This window comes from Meles meles, chromosome 12, assembly GCF_922984935.1.
Source record: "Meles meles chromosome 12, mMelMel3.1 paternal haplotype, whole genome shotgun sequence".
Taxonomy (NCBI): Eukaryota; Metazoa; Chordata; class Mammalia; order Carnivora; family Mustelidae; genus Meles; species Meles meles.
The window spans coordinates 78,363,362-78,380,290 of record NC_060077.1 but is presented as its reverse complement, the minus strand read 5'-3'; the positions used below and the strand labels follow the sequence as shown (position 1 = coordinate 78,380,290).

Below are 16,929 nucleotides of genomic sequence, written 5' to 3'. Positions count from 1 at the left end.
TCCTCGTGGCCGGTGCTCAATACACTTGATGATGACATTAATTCCACAAGCATTCCAGCATTTGTGGTTAAGGAACGAAATTGGTCTAGTTTCCAGAAGGGCCCCAGCGCACCTACAGCGGGGGGAGAAACTGCACAATTCAGTAGGAAAAGTAGGAAGGTGGGGACCGAAGGCAGAGAAGACTGCTGCCCCTAGTGGGTCTAGGTTTCCAGGGAGTCCGGGGTCGGCGGGACCCGGAAAGCCAGAGCGCGCCGGGGCGGAGCGGCGGGCCCGGAAGTTGCCTCTGCCCGGCTCAAAGATGGCCGCAGCAGCGACATCCGCCCACTTATCATATCCTTCTGTAACCAATGGCGCCGCGACGCTCGGGTGACTCACTGGGGCGACCTATGCATGACGTTCTGATGCAACGTCCTAGTCGAGGAAGCCGCCGGTGCACGTTGGGGTGACAAGGCGGCTGAGTGTTGGAGACGATGTCCTTGGAGGTGACCGGGCCGACCGCCGGGATGGTACTAGGTGAGTGAAGCCCGGGAATCCCGGGCTGTGTAAGTGGAGCGGGAACCCTATGTGGGCCAGGAACCGAGTTGCGGCGGATGGCCCGGCTTCGAGTGGGCGGTCCACCGGTATTTGTACAGGAAAGATTGGAGCCGGGGGTGGGGGGGGGAGGGAGGAGCCTGGACCCCTGCTGGGCCGCGACTCGCTGGGCGGGGCCGGTCCCCCCTCGAGGCCCCCTCGGGCACCCCCACCCTGTCCGGCCACTGGGATGGCGGCCACTGCTCGCCCTGCCCCCCTGCAAACAGTCCGGTGATTCAGCTGAGACTTAGCCGCCGCGAGGCAGTATAAGACGTCAGAGTACCCCCAAATATGTAAGCTCTTCGAAATGATCGTCCGTGAAGGGACTCTTGAATTCTAATTCGCTTTCACACATCCTCATTTATATTGAAATTTCCAGGGAGACCGTATGGTGCAATAGAAAAAGGGGAAAAGGGACCAAGATTGATGTTGGTGTTCACACTTAATTAGTTGTAAGGTCTTGTGCAATTCGTTAAGCTCAGAGCTTCATTTCCTTTAAAGATCAGAAGGAAGTGGTATTTATTTGACATCGGTGCACTCTCGCTGGGATAGCTGATTGGTACGTGTTTCTTCATTACGTCCTCAGTACAGCCCTTCAAGATGGGTATTGTTTTTTCCCCGCATTTCCTACACAAATAAGCTCAGATAGGTTAAGTGAATTCCCCAGTCACCCTGGCTTTTAAGGTACAACATCCAAGATTCCAGTCTGGTCTGGCCAACTTCAAAGCCTTCATCAAGGAGCTAGAAGCAGTATCGCAGATTAAAATCATCAAAGTCCATTTTGAAAAGCCAGATTTGTAGCTAGTATGTTTTTATGTGATAGATGTCACTGAATTAGAGGCGTGGGAAGAATCATGATTATAATTTCTTTTGGGCTGTGGTAATTTTTACTAATCAGACGCTTGTTCTGTTCACAAAGATAGAGAATGGATGAAGTAGTTACAGTATGAAATGACTAATAATTCCTGGCCAAATGAATAACTCATTCTCCTTTTGTAAAACAGCAGAGCTCTATGTCTCCGATCGAGAGGGAAATGATGCTACAGGTGATGGAACCAAAGAGAAACCTTTTAAGACGGGCTTAAAGGTAGTATTTCTTCTAATTCAGAAAATGACTACATTTATTAATGACTAGTGTCTGTTAATATCTGACTTGTCAATAACTGTATTTCAGGCGCTAGGTTTTGGAGAGAATTTTCAGAAAAGAGAAAATGAGGAATGTATACAGCTGTGTAGCTTTAAGAGTATTGGATGAATAAGTCCAAACTTATATTTGAACATTTTTATTTTTATGTTTTATTTTATTTTTTTATTCGTTTATTTGTTTATTTACAGCACAACAGTGTTCATTGTTTTGGCATCACACCCAGTGCTCCATGCAGTACGTGCCCTCCCTATTACCCACCACCTGGTTCCCCCAACCTCCCACCCCCGCCCCTTCAAAACCCTTAGGTTGTTTTTCAGAGTCCATGAGACTTTTTTTTTAAATTAATTAATTTATTTTTTCAGCGTAACAGTATTCATTGTTTTTGCACAACATCCAGTACTCCATGCAATACGCGCCCTCCCTATTACCCACCACCTGGTGTATTTGAACATTTTTAACATGTGTCTTTTTTTCCGTATCCTGCTGAGAGAATATGCTAAATTCACTTGAGGATTTTAGATCCTGAGAAATAATAGTACATTAGTAAATTAGCATTCCAGATTCATGAGTTACTGAGTGTCTGCTCTGAGAAATGAGTCCATTCTTAGTGTACTGATATCAGTTAAGTCTTTGAGTCTCAAGGCTTAGGATCACATCTGGATTCTACTGGTAAATTCAGCAAGAGGCCTCTTAGGAGTTCATTTAGAAGAAATCTGGGTAGGAGCACCTGGCTGACTCACTTGGTTGAGTGTCTACCTTCAGCTCAGGTCATGATCCCAGGGTCCTGGGATCCAGTCCCGTCCCCTCCCCTGTGTTTCAGGCTCTCTACCCAGTGGAGAGCCTGCTTCTCCCTCTCCCTCTGCCTGCCACTTCCCTGCTTGTGCTTTCTCTCTCTCTCTCTCTCTCTCTCTCTCTCTCTGTGTCAAATAAATAAACAAAATCTTTTTTAAAAAAAGAAGAAATCTGGGCATGAACTTAGTGGGACTTGGGGAAGCTGAGTCTTGCCTTTTAATTTTTGGCTCTCATTTCCAGTTGTTGAGGTGATTCCTGTGGCTCCCCAAAACTGACATCTAGGTGAATGTTTGCAAAATGTCACTATTAGCAAAGTGTGCTGTTCTCATTTGGGGAATTACAGGTTGGCGTCTAACTTTCAGTTTCTGTGATTTAAAAAAGGAGGAATCAATAGAGACTGTCAGATAGCAAATAGTGATTTACAAATCTCTACCAAGTGTAATTTTTTTAAAAAAGATTTTTATTTATTTATTTGAGAGAGAGAATGAGTGAGAGAGAGCATGAGGAGGGGAGGGTCAGAGGGAGAAGCATGCGGGGACTCAATGCTGGGATTCCAGGATCATGACCTGAGCCCAAAGCGGTCAGTCGTTTAACCAACTGAGCCACCCAGGCACCCCTCAAGTGTAGTTATTAAAAAGAAGAACTCTATGTTGTTGGGGTTTTTTTGGAGATTTTATTTATTTATTTGACAGAGATCACAAGTAGGCAGAGAATCAGGCAGAGAGGTGGAGGGGAAGCAGGCTCCCTGGTGAGCAGAGAGCCCGATGTCGGGCTCCATCCCAGGACCCTGAAATCATGACCTAAGCCAAAGGCAGAGGCTTAACCCACTGAGCCACCCAGGCACCCCTCTCTTAGATGTTTTTAAAAGATCCAGGTTCCCTCCTCTGCAGTGATCATTGAGTTGGGGTTAAGTGTTAAAAGAAAATGAAAAGTATTTTCCAGGTCTGGAATTAGATCTTTAGTTTCCACAAGCTTCAGATCATACAACCAGAGAGATTAATTTGTTAACATTTCTTGGCCGACTTAATCAAGTTATACAACCTATGAAATATAAATGGCACAGCAACCCCTGACATGTCCTCATATTTATGAAAAGAGGTATTCTACATACAGGAATTTTTCAAATTAAATGAAGCTTAGCCTTTTATGTTCTTAACCATTACTTTTATTTCTGAAAGAGTTTCAGAAATAACTTCCCTGATTTCTTGGTGAAGATGAGCCATTTAGGTGTGATCTGCCGTCGACTTTTACTGTCCATTGTCTCTCCTCTCTTGTTGTCAGTATACTTCCTGCCGGTCCCTGCAGCCTCTGGAAACCCGCTGCTTCTAGTCTGCTTGTACTGGGAAACTGTATACACTCGACCCTTGAACAACGCAGGGTTAGGGGCTCTGACCCCTGCAGAGTCAAAAGTCTGCTACAGCTTTCGACTTCCTTACAACTGAAATACCAATAGCCGACAATTGACCAGAAGCCAGTAACATAGCAGTCCCATAAACCAATAGCAGAAACAGTCAACACATATTCTAAATGTTATGTGTATTCTATACTGTATTTTCACAAAGAAGTAAACTAGGAAACAGCAAATGCTGAAAATCATCAGGAGAACAAAATGTATCTACAGCACTGTAATGTATCTATGGGAAAACATCTGCATATAAGTGGATCCACGCAGTTTAAACCCGTGTTCGGGGATCAACTGTACTGTGTAGCCACGCGTGCTGGAATTGTTTGTCAGAGGACCATATGGCTTCTGCTTTAAGCAAAGTTTTCTTGGTATGTCCAACCAGTCATTCAATGTTCACTTTCGGCCATTGGGGTTTGTATGCTGCTTTTTTTCTTGGCTCTTTTTTTTTTAAGGTTTTATTTATTTATTTGTCAGAGAGAGAGAGAGAGAAACAGAGCATGAGCAGGGGCAGTGGCAGGAAGAGGGAGAAGCAGACTTCCCGCTGAGCAAGGAGCCTGATGTGGGGCTCGATCCCAGGACCCGGGATCATGACCTGAGCTGAAGGCAGATGCTTAACCCACTGAGCCACCCAGGCATCCCTCTTCTTGGCTCTTGATAGTGTTCTAGATGGTTGAAGTTACCTCATAATTAGGATGTTATTTTGATGTCAGATATGGTACAGTACTAAATTTTCTTTTTCTCCCTTCCCACTCAAGGCTCTGATGACAGTAGGAAAAGAACCGTTTCCGACCATTTACATAGATTCACAAAAAGAAAATGAGGTAGGATGAGCCAAAGACTCTACCAAATTATATTTTGTGAATAAGTTTTCATCATAACATCGAGATTCTGGAAAAAACTAAATATCTCTTTTTCTCTCCAGAGGTGGGATGTTATTTCTAAATCACAGATGAAAAACATTAAAAAAATGTGGCACAGGGAACAAATGAAGAGTGAATCCCGGGAAAAGAAAGAGGTGAGCAATGATTTTGCCGCTGTGAATGTTTTTTAAGTTAGAATACTGGAAACCTTGTGTTAACAGACTGCTTTATTGTTAAAAATTAGGCAGAAGACAATTTGCGGAGAGAAAAGAACCTGGAAGAAGCAAAGAAGATTACCATTAAAAACGACCCAAATCTTCCAGAGCCAAAATGTGTGAGTGTGACACATACTGTCCCAAATACTGCCGTCACACCGTCAGACTGTCGGTTCTGTGTCCGAGGGCCGGGCCGCCTGTGCTCCTTCCTTTCTTTCTTCCTTCTTTCCTCCTTTTAGAAGGGATAGAGAGAGAATAACATTTTAAAGTCACGAGGCTGGTTCTTTGGGGGATCACTTTATTATAAAATTTAATAATTACGTGTTGAACGATTCCCGCCCCACCTAAAAGCCAGCTAAGTGTCTGCCCTCCCTTCGTGTCCATTTCCTCGCCGTAAAACGAGGAGGTCAAAATCCATGATTTTCACGGTTTTTTTAAATAGATAAAATGTTCTGTGATTTTTTTGTGAATTGGATTCTTCTGCATTTTTTCTGGAACAGATGTTGGGCTGTGAGTGGTCGTGCTTAGATTTCAAATAGTTCTTACTGCTCATAGATGGTCATCTTTTTCCTGTGTCCTTAGTGATGAAGGTGTCTTGGCTACCTTCGCCCTCCCCTTCCTGTACTCCTCTGTTCTTCCTCCTCCAAACCGATAGCTAGCCTTGGCTAGCTTCTGCCTCGTGTGTCGGGAGGAACTGTGAGGGCAGGAAGGGCTTCATGCAGACTTGTTGCTCTTATGAATTCATTTATTCATTGATTTTATATAGAAGTATCTGAAATTCCAAATGGTTCTCAGTGTCAGTTTTGCACTAAGATAAAGACTTGGATTTTTTTTTTTAACCACTCCAACATGGTGAACGTTTATTGTAGAATGACTGTCGTTTTGCATCATTTGTGAATTTGTAACACTTTACCGCCGTCCATCTAGTATTAGTGGAGAAGCTGATACGTAATAAATAACATGATCGGTCGAACGTTATTGACTTCAATTTCACAGGTGAAGATTCATGCCCTAGGAGGATACAAAGGCCAAAGAGTAAAGGTGTTTGGCTGGGTCCACAGGCTGCGTAGGCAAGGTAAATGGTATAGCTTTTCTTTCGTCTCTCTTTAACTTTAAACATCCCTGCTCTAGATGAAGAGGAACATAAAAACATTCACTTAGGTGGGGGATATGTCTAGTTTGAGGTGCTAGTTTATAAAAGAAGATAGTGAATTACATCCTAAATTTGTTATTACGGGTTTAAAAATTATTTAAATGCTATTTTACTGGAAGCAATCACAGAGATCAGGAGTACCCAGTAAATATTTGTCTAGCCGGATTGAATTACTTAATGAAAGGCATGGGGTGTGTTACAGGAAGGACAGAGCCAACTCTGAAATTCATTCCTGGCAGTAGTGTTGGCTGTTATAATTAGTGTGTTTGCATTCTGCGTCTCTCAGTCCTCACTTTTGCTTGCTCTTACTATTATTTTATTACATGTATTTTATTATAAGTAGTTACACATCCTTTATAAAAAGAGATGGGGCATAAATGAAAAGGGATTCTGGGCAGCAACATATATATATATATATATTTCCCCCCCCCAAGATTTTATTTATTTATTTAACAGAGAGAGAGCGTGCGCCACAAGCAGGGGGAACAGCAGGCAGAGGCAGAGGGAGAAGCAGGCTCCCTGCCAAGCAAGGAGCCTGATGCGGGACTCGATTCCAGGACCCTAGGATCATGACCTGAACTGAAGGCAGCTGCTTAACTGACTGAGCCACCCAGGCGTCCCTGGGCAGCAATATTTATCTACCTCCCATTGAGTGCACAGCACTATGCTAGGCCTTGCAGGGGATTCAGTGGTGAGGGAGACACAATCCCTCGTGTCAAGTTTCTGACAGCCTTGATTTCCCGTGATCACGTGGATCATGAGGCTCACGTAGGATGTGGAAATACGGGGAAGAAGGTGAAATGCTGTACAGATACTGAGTAGTGATGTTTCCAGCGGCCACTTGAGAGGAAAGGGGCCACGTGGGAGGTTTGAACTCATAACAATTTAACTGTGGAGTTACCTATTATAAGATTAAATTATGAGAACTTTAAAGGTACTTTTAAGTGCCTTGAGAGCGGTCAGGCTACATTTTTCTTTCTCTTTTTTAGGAAAGAATTTAATGTTTCTGGTGTTACGGGACGGTACAGGCTATCTTCAGTGTGTCTTGTCAGATGATCTGGTAAATATTTTTTCTTACTTCTCACTGAAAATCTGTTTTTTTTTTTCCAGGAAGTTCCTTTATTGTTAGTTTTGGGAATTTTAGGATCTGCATATATATTTTAAACTGTTAGAGAAAATTTCTAGCACATAAAAAATAGAACAGTACAGTTGACCATTGAACAACATGGGTCTGAACTGCACGGGTCTGCTGGGGCCTGGATTTTTTTTTTTTTTTTTTTACAGTACTATGAGTGAATTTTCTCTTCTTTATGACTTTCTTCTTTATGACCACCTTTTCTCAAGAAAAGAAGTATCATAGTGCAGTATTATAAGAATGCAGTATGATACACCTAATACATAAAATATATGTTAGTTGACTTTGTGTTGTCAGTAAGGCTTCTGGTCAACCGTAGGCCATTAGTTAAGTTGTGGGAGAATCAAGTTGTATGTGGATTTTAGACTGTGCAGGGGGTCAGCACCCCTAATCCCCAAATTGTTCGAAGTCACCTGTATAAGGAGACCTCGTGTGCTCATCACCCAGCTTTGGTAAGGTCTTAGTCATAGACTGGGTGGCATATAAACAAAGGAATTTGTCTCACAGTCCTGCAGTCTGGAAGTCGAGCTCAGGGTGTCAGTATGGTCATGTTCCGGGGAGGGCCCTCTTCCAGGCTGCACACTGCCAGGTTGCTGGCGCATCCTTGCGTGGTGGAGAGCAGAAGGGGGAGCAAACTCTCATCTCACCCTATTCACCTGTCCAAGGGCCCACTTCCTCACACCGGCACACGGGGGCCTAGAATTTCAACACAGGAATTTTAGAGGGGCAAAAACATTAAGTCCCTAACAAGTAATGACTAATAAATGGCCAATTCTGGTTTACTGCTCTCCCCTCTGACCCCCCTAGACATCGTATCATTTTATATAAATACACTTGCAAACGCATCTCCAAGAAAAAGTATTTGTGCTAATATTAATTACACCCTCCCCAAACAGGCAACTCCTGAACATCAGTCAGATTCTCTCAGTTGATTCATAATGTCTTTCTACAGTTGTTTGGTTTGAATGAGAACCCAGACGAGATCTCCGTACTCCCCTGAGCGGATGTGGCTCTGAAACTCTTTCAATCTGTAACCATTTGTCCTTTCTATTGTCTTTTCTACCAAATTTGTTTAAAACAACCTGTTTGGTTGTCCAGTGGCTCTCTTCCACTCCGAGTCTGGTGGGTTGCCCCCTTAGGGGTCATTTAACGTGTTCCTCTCCTCTGTAGTTCTTACAAGCTTATCATATTCAGGTTTGGGGGCTTTTCATTTTGTTTGACTTAGTTGGATGTCTTTTTTGGCACAACTACTTCATGGGCAAGGCTGTGCGCTTCTCATTGTGTCGCGTCAAAGACACATAATGTCCTCTTGCCTTTTTTTATGATTTTATGATAGTGGGTTGAAGTGTTGGTAGCCTGATCCCTCTGTTGCAAAGCTACCTGTCATTTCTGTCCTAGCGGTGTTAGCAAGCATTGATCATAGCCCAGGTGGACAGTTTATTATCCCAGCAGTCTGAATTTTAAAGAAAATAAAATGAGCTGTTCAGATATTTTTAAGGGATGTGGGTTACTGGCATTTATGCATATGTATATATGTAAAATATCTGTTTACATACATATTTCTCTGTGATGAATCCTCCCACAAAAATAGCTATTCTTGGTTAATACTAAAAAAAAATCTATGGCCATCTTCTTTTACTAGTTTTAGACCAGGTAACTTTTATTTGAGTAATCTGCTTAGCTTTCTGTATCTTAATGTAAATGTGAGTAGGTAAATACGGACTTTTGTCTTTCTTATAGTGTCAGTGTTACAATGGCGTCGTCTTGGCCACGGAGAGTAGTGTTGCCGTGTACGGGACACTAAATCTGACCCCAGAGGGCAAGCAGGTGAGTAGGTTGATTTTCTCAGTGGGTGAGTAAGTGTGTCTTTGTTCTCCAGTGTTCTTATTGGTACTTTAGGGATTTGGCAAATAAAAACACAGATGCAATGTACTTGATAAATTTAGGATGCCTTTTCCTCTTCCAGGGAAATATGTCTACCACACAACTCATACGATATAACACACTCAGGGATTTCCAACTTTATAGAATTCATAAATAACCCTCATGGGCCATAGTACAGTCACTTTGCTGTGGATGCATGAATAACTTTTCAGCCAGGTGGAAATAAAAATAATCTACCCATGGGGCGCCTCAGTGGGTTAAAGCCTCTGCCTTTGGCTCAGGTCATGGTCCCAGGGTCCTGGGATCGAGCCCCGCATCGGGCTCTCTGCTCAGCAGGGAGCCTGCTTCCTCCTCTCTCTCTGCCTGCCTCTCTGCCTACTTGTGATCTCTGTCTGTGAAATAAATAAATAAAATCTTTAAAAAAAAAAAAATCTACCCAAAAACTTCAGGAAAGAGCAGTAATCTAAACCTGAAACTTCCTGAATAGAATTTGAAAGTTTCTTTTAGAGAAAGTTAAATATAATTCTGATACTCAGAGAGTTGTTTCTTCTCCAGCCAACAGGCATGTAATGGTTACTTGTTGGTAATTACTTTTCAAATAATTACTGTGGTTATATTTGTTGGCTGGGAAAGAAAACAAACAAATGTGACCTATTAACCACCAGAGGGAGCCCCTAGAGTCCTTCTTAATAGACTAGAAATATCGATATCAGAGGGTCTCCCAGAGTTCATGTAAAAGAACCTACATTAAGCATGAATATTTGATTCAAGTTCACTGAAGTAATGTGATTTGCAGAACGGAATTGTTATGACGTGTTACTTGCTCTCCAGGGTTTGGCACCAAGGTAATTGTATATTCCATGATGTGTGGCTTCTAAAATAAATTGCTTTTAGTGGAATTACTAGGGAGAAATTAAATTTCTATCATATATCCATTCCAAAGAGAAACAGCTTTCAGTAAAACCTTTGCATTTAAGGAGTGTTTCAGTGTCGATAAAATGATATTTTAACTTATCGGGGAAGGGTTAGGAAGATACATCAAATGATAACAGCAGTTAGTAATTACTCCAAGTTGCAAGATTATAATTTATTTTCTAGTTTTTGCTTTTCTGTTGTTTAAAAATCATGTGTGGATTTACTCTGAAAGGAATATTAAATATCAAAATATCAAAGTAAAATCAGATTATTAGGTCTTTGTCTAGAAGGGTAGGCTGATCATGATGATGTCTAAAATTAGCTTACCAACAATTTTGACGTAAATTAAAATCTCCAGTAATGTTAGTTTTTTGTTTACTTCTCTCTCCTTTTTCCCTGCCCCCCCCTTTCTAAAATGGAGGCTCCCGGTGGCCATGAGCTGAGCTGCGACTTCTGGGAACTGATTGGGCTGGCCCCCGCTGGAGGAGCTGATAACTTGATCAACGAGGAGTCTGACGTGGACGTTCAGCTCAACAACCGACACATGATGATCCGGGGAGAGAACATGTCCAAGATCCTGAAAGCACGTTCTGTGGTCACCCGGTGCTTTCGAGATCACTTCTTTGATAGGGGGTACTATGAAGTAAGTGTGTGTTCATCATCTTTTGCAAACAAACAATACCTTTGGCCATTTTTTTTCCCTTTGGCCATTTTTAAACTTGAATGGTGGCACTCACAGTCGGCCTTTACTTACAGGTTACTCCTCCAACGTTAGTGCAGACCCAGGTGGAAGGAGGCGCCACGCTCTTCAAGCTTGACTATTTTGGGGAAGAGGCATTTTTGACTCAGTCCTCTCAGTTGTACCTGGAGACCTGCATTCCAGCTCTGGGAGATGTGTTTTGTATCGCACAGTCATACAGGGCAGAACAGTCTAGAACACGAAGGCACCTGGCTGAGTATGAAATTGTCTTTTTATTTTTGTTTAAAAAATTACTTTTAAGAGTATATGTTTAGTGTAGCAGTCTTTATGTAGGCAATGTGAAAAAATGGGAAATTTTAAGAGTGTGTGGAGGGCAATTCCACAAATTAATGGAAGCCATGTACGAAGTTTTGCCTCCTGGGCTGTAGCTAGCTATGTTCTCTTCTTTCACTTTTCTTTGATCCTTTATATGTTAAGGAATAAACAAGAAATCACTCTCTAAGGGAGGAAGGGTAGGTCCTCTAAAACTAATGTGTGGGCCGCCTGGGTGGCTCGGTGGTTGGGCGTCTGCCTTTGGCTCAGGTCATGATTCCAGGGTCCGGGGATCAAGCCCTGCATCGGGCTCAGTGGGAGGCCTGCTTCTCCCTCTCCCACTCCCTCTGCTTGTGTTCCCTCTCTTGCTGTCTCTGTCTGACAAATAAATAAAATCTTTAAAAAAAATAAACTGAAATAAAGCTAATGTGCTGAGTGGGGAGTTGGTTAGCGGTGCCGGAATTTTACATTTCTCTGCAGTTTTGTGATGTTAAAATCCTTACTTCAGAGGAACTTGGCAGAAAAGAGAGTGGCTGCCAGCTCGTGTCTTGTTCTTTAGATACACTCACGTGGAAGCAGAGTGTCCTTTCCTGACCTTTGATGAGCTCCTGAACCGATTGGAGGACTTGGTTTGTGACGTGGTAGATAGAGTCTTAAAATCACCGGCAGCGAGCATAGTGCGTGACCTCAACCCGGTAGGTGTGCTGTTTATGGAAATGCAAAGTCATGATTTGGTGGGGGAAGGGGGGAGGTATTGATGTCTTCACCTTTGGTTTTTATAGATTTAATGGCGTGGCGGGCTTTGCTATAAGTGCATATATATATACACATACTATATTTTTATTATTTTTTGAGGTAAAATTGATAGCATTATGTTAGTTTCAGGTGTACAGCATGATGATTTGATAGTTGTGTGTATTATGAAATGATTATCATAAGTCTAGATAACATCTCTTAGCAGACATTGGTACAATTTGTTCTTTTTTCTGCTGCAGCCTCCTAAGATCTACTCTCTTAGCAAATTTTACATTTATAAATAGAGTATTGTCAGCTGTAGTCCCCTTGCTGCACATTATATCCTCAGAACTGACTATTTTATAACTGGAAGTTTGTACCTTTTGACTACCTTCACTCATTTTTATACCTGTATTTTTAAGAGTAAAACTTGATACTAGTCATTGCCAATAATTTTATAATATTTTGCATAGGGGGAGGTCACGTATATTTTCCATTTTTAGGAATGTCCTCGTTGTTTCCTTGCCTGAAATAACATTTTACACTAACAACAGATAGTTTTCCTTAAAATGGAAATTTTAATGTTCAGTTTCTTTATATACACTCTGTTTTTTTCTTCCTATTGTAGAACTTCAAGCCTCCCAAACGGCCTTTTAAGCGGATGAACTATTCAGATGCTATTGTGTGGCTGAAGGAACACAACATAAAGAAAGAAGATGGAACTTTCTATGAATTTGGAGAGGTATGTGTCGCCGAAGTGTGTTGCTGCTGAGGTGAACGAACCAGTAATGCAGGGGGCAGCCGCTTGTCAAAAAAATGGTGACAACAGACCCTCCTGGGAGTTGTCTGAGGATTCACTGAGTCCCCAGATGTGGAGTTGACTTCAGTCCGCTTCTGTAGCGGTCAGTAAATATTAGCGCCGTGGTAGCCTTCACAGCTCATCTTTTGCTTTTTTCCTCTTCTTCCGTGGTCAGTCCATGCTCAGTCCATGCTCCTGACTTTACTCTAGTGGTAGTCTCTAGGCTGGCACGATGCCTCAGACATTGCATGCAAAATTTCAGGCTTTAAAATTTCATGCAAAATGTTGATATGCGTATATTCGTTTTATTCGTTTGGAGAAAGTATCCGGCTTTTTCAAATAGGAAGCCTCCCGCAAAGGAGCTTGTTGAAGTTCCTCCATGTGGAGAAGAGTCAAAGAAGAAAATAGCTGTTGGTTAAAATGCAAAACCCAAGACAGAAGGCCTGGCCGGGGAAGGTGGTCTGGCGTCCCAGATACACTGAGCGGACGTACCAGAGGTGTAGACCGTGAAGCCCTCTTCCCAGTGCATTTGACCGTTTCTCACATAGTATTTGCAGGTCCACTTTATAGATAAAAGAGGAGCAGCTACTGCTTAGAGTTTTAATTTTTAGAAGGAATTTACGGAGAGAACAAACAGGACTCTCGACCTATATAAATTATTGTCACCATTTCATGAATTCGTTGGTGGTACAGAGTAATAAAGTTTTGTATTAAAATTTAAGAAGTGTTATTACCTAAAACTTAGCAAAGTAGTATGATGGAATGCAAAGAGCCCCATCTTTGGAGGAAATGCCCCCCAGGTGGCTTAGCTCCCATGTCCTTACTGCTGTGTGACAGAAGGCCAGTGACCCCACCCTCTTTCCTCAGAGGTCACATCTACTTTGCAAAGTTGTGAGGACTCAAAGCTAAATAGGGTTCACGGTTCAGAAAGCCCTTGTTGCTTGTCCACATTTATCGTATTCTGATGTCATCCCATGCACATGAGGTCACCAGAGTAGATGAATGGTCTTCCAACTTTTTGGAACGTGCAGTAAGACTGTTTCCCCCCAGTTAAATCCTACTGTGGTATGTAGAGCAGATAAAAGCTGAGAGACCAGAACCATCCCACTCATCTCCCATGGGTCTCTGGGGCCTGGGGCCTCAGGACAGCTGTGCCAGGAGATTGCCGAGCTCCATTTTGGTTCTTAAAGCAAACAAATCAATGAGTCTTCTCGAGTTCTCTCAGTCACTTTGTACTGGGACAAGAGTTTTCGGTATTACCTTCAGTTTATATGTGGGTTACTGAAGGATGTTTTGAGACAGAGGCAGATTAACTTGGTTCATCATCATTTGACATTTCTTGGCTAAGTGTGGTTACGCTTGGAAATGTCACACTGGTTATTTGTCTTAGGACTCTGTCTTACTACCATTGAAGCCATACAGATGTACTGTAACAGGCAAGAAGTCCAGATAACAGGAAGGTTTAGAGATTGGTGTTATTAATAACACAGGCTGTGCATAGACCAACGATGTTTTGGAGCATTCACTGATTGTCTTATACCTCTTGGGACTAAGTGGACCATGTTTTCTTCAGAGCTGGATAAAACTGGCCACTGAAAAAAAATAACTACACAGTATCTAGTCTCAGTGATAATGGCTTCGAGTGTTGTTTTTTTTTTCTTAATATTTTGGGGTTTGTTGGGTGGGTTTTCATTCCTCAAGCAGCATGGCGCTGGAGATCTACTATAAAGGGAAGCAGGTCTTCTTACAGTTGGTTTAATAAATGCGTGCGAGTTGTTAAAGTATTTTTATTGTTTTTGGAAGAAAGTGTTGCTTCCCCCCCCCGTGGATGGGTTGTGGACGGGTGTGTAGTCTCTGCTACATTACATGAATAACATGAAGGGCTGCTGTGGGTGAGACCTGCTTCTGTCTTGTTGCCTTCTGAGTTGTAGATGTTAATGAAGTCTTGTTTAACCTCAGGATATCCCAGAAGCTCCTGAGAGACTGATGACGGACACCATTAATGAGCCCATCTTGCTGTGTCGATTTCCTGTAGAGATCAAGTCCTTCTATATGCAGCGATGTCCTGAGGACTCCCGCCTTACAGAATCTGTCAGTCTGTGGTTCAAATAGTATTAGTAATTTTGCTTTCTAAGGGGGTGGGGACTGCCACTGGAAGGAGATAGAGCTCATGGCAAATACTTCATTATACATCTAGCATGGCAGTATTTAAAGAAGTGGCTTTTGTCCTCTGATGGGGCTTAACATATCTCGTTAAATTATAGGCTTTGAGTATTTGAGTATTACATGACATAGTGCTCCTTTAGCTATGAGTTTAATTGTGATTTTCCTTGAAACTGTAGCCTGGTAGTAACTGCATTTTATTTACTTGTTTTTAAAGGTTGATGTGTTGATGCCCAACGTCGGTGAGATTGTGGGAGGCTCAATGCGCATCTGGGATAGTGAGGAAATACTGGCAGGTTATAAAAGGGAAGGAATTGACCCCACTCCCTATTACTGGTACACAGATCAGGTAAAGTTTTGTTTTTGTTTTGTTTTTAACACTCTTTAAATTGTTTTCATTTTAATAGTTCCATATAAATTGGAATTTTTAAAAGAAGAGAATTCAGTGTGGTACTTTGATGTGGGAACAAGCTATATTCAGTTTCATGGTTGTAATGTGGCGTGTGACTGTTGCTAGTTTTGTCTTTGTCTAATATGTTGACTTAATTTGAAAAACAACCCAGCTGCTGGCCTTGCTCAATGCAGTTCTTCTCTTCTTTTTTTTTTTTAAACAGAGAAAATACGGCACGTGTCCTCATGGAGGATATGGCTTGGGCTTGGAACGATTCCTGACCTGGATTCTGAATAGGTATCACATCCGAGATGTATGCTTGTACCCACGATTTGTCCAGCGCTGCAAGCCGTAACCGGGTCCTCCAAAAGCATTAAGGAAAGAATACAGTTTATGAAAGGAACAGACTGCCTCTTAAAAAAAATCAAAAACAAAAAGCCAGAATCTTCCCTTTTTTATTCCATTGGTGTATGGCCATTTCTTTTTTCTCTCACAAAAAGCAGTCCAAATCATGTGAATATCAGGTGACGTCAGTGTTAGCATTTTAAGGAACACTCTCCATCCATCACAAAGTTTGGGGGAGCTATGTGGCATGTAACACTACAGTCGGAAGTCCACTTCAGCATTTTACCCAATTATAGGTTGTAATTTTTGCATATATCATTAAGCAGATTTTAATTATGATCTAAGACATTCCAGTAACTTAATCTTTCCGCCCTGTTAAGTGTAACTGGAATTCTTTAATTTATATCATTTTATTGTACAGGCGAGTTATAACAAACATCTTGAGGGAAAATTGACAATGTGGTGTAAAAATCTGCAAGTATTAGTGAAATTCATTGGTAGATACTGGAATCAAAGACAGTTTGCATTGGTTATTAATCTTTCTAATCCTATAGAGCTGCTTACAATTCTAAAGCATACAAATTGATATGGAGAGATTTAAAAAAATGGGAATTTTGTGTTAAACAATTTGAAATAACAGCGAATTCTTTTTTGTTGTTGTTGCTGTTCTTTGCATTAGTTTAAGCTAAAGGCAGAGTGATTTTCTCTCTTTCCTGGTAGTTTCTAAGTAATTAAGAATAAGTAAGTTCCAAAAGAATTTGCAGCTGGAATCTTAATGACAACTGTATGTGGCCGTTTGACTCTTCCCACACTGTGACTTTAGATCTAATCTGCTACCTTATTAACTCCCAGCAGGCTTATTGAATGGCTTCATTTCAGATTTGGTTAATTTCTCTCCCAAAATGCATGTCATGTATACTCAGTAGGCTGTATTCCCAGCAATCAATAAATGGACACACATTAAAAACTATTTGCTGGCTTTAATTTTCCTAAAGCTGAACGCCTCGGTCTTACATTGGTTCATGTGTTTTGCATTTTTAAAAATCTTTTTATTTTTCATGATGTATATATGTGAAATTAGCTATTAAATTCAGTGGTATTACAAAAACACATGGTAATGAAAAGGCACAATTTTTTCACATTAGCTGTAGGTTCTAGTCATGTTTTAAAATCTTTTTTTATTTTTCGACACATTAGATTATATCCTGTTTTTCAATTAAGTGAAATGACAGATGGAAATGAGACATTTATAGTATATTTGGCCTGTATCTTTAAAATCAAAAATACTCGCAAGAATGAATGAGCTCTAATTGGATTCATCTAGGCAGTTCACTTGATCAGGATTTAAGGAAGAGGTTAGACCCAGTTAACCTGAATTTTAATTGTGCAAATGAATCGAGAGTTTTAA

The 16,929-nt window shown here is 41.5% G+C and overlaps 1 protein-coding gene across 2 annotated transcripts; it reads left to right on the top strand.

Annotated features, from left to right (window-relative positions):
- Positions 1-362: 362 nt before the first annotated feature.
- Positions 363-16,491, top strand: NARS1 (asparaginyl-tRNA synthetase 1). 2 transcript variants are annotated; one of them, XM_046025695.1, is made up of 15 exons: positions 363-513; positions 1,575-1,657; positions 4,670-4,735; positions 4,837-4,929; positions 5,019-5,108; positions 5,986-6,064; positions 7,132-7,202; positions 9,018-9,104; positions 10,498-10,719; positions 10,833-11,032; positions 11,648-11,783; positions 12,452-12,565; positions 14,582-14,713; positions 15,003-15,134; positions 15,400-16,491. In XM_046025695.1, exons 1-15 carry the CDS (start codon positions 471-473, stop codon positions 15,529-15,531), a joined length of 1,680 nt encoding a protein of 559 aa, XP_045881651.1. In that variant the 5' UTR covers positions 363-470; the 3' UTR covers positions 15,532-16,491. The 2 variants fall into 2 exon arrangements, with proteins under 2 accessions (XP_045881651.1, XP_045881652.1); XM_046025696.1 differs by having other exon boundaries at positions 404-513; positions 1,578-1,657.
- Positions 16,492-16,929: the final 438 nt, after the last annotated feature.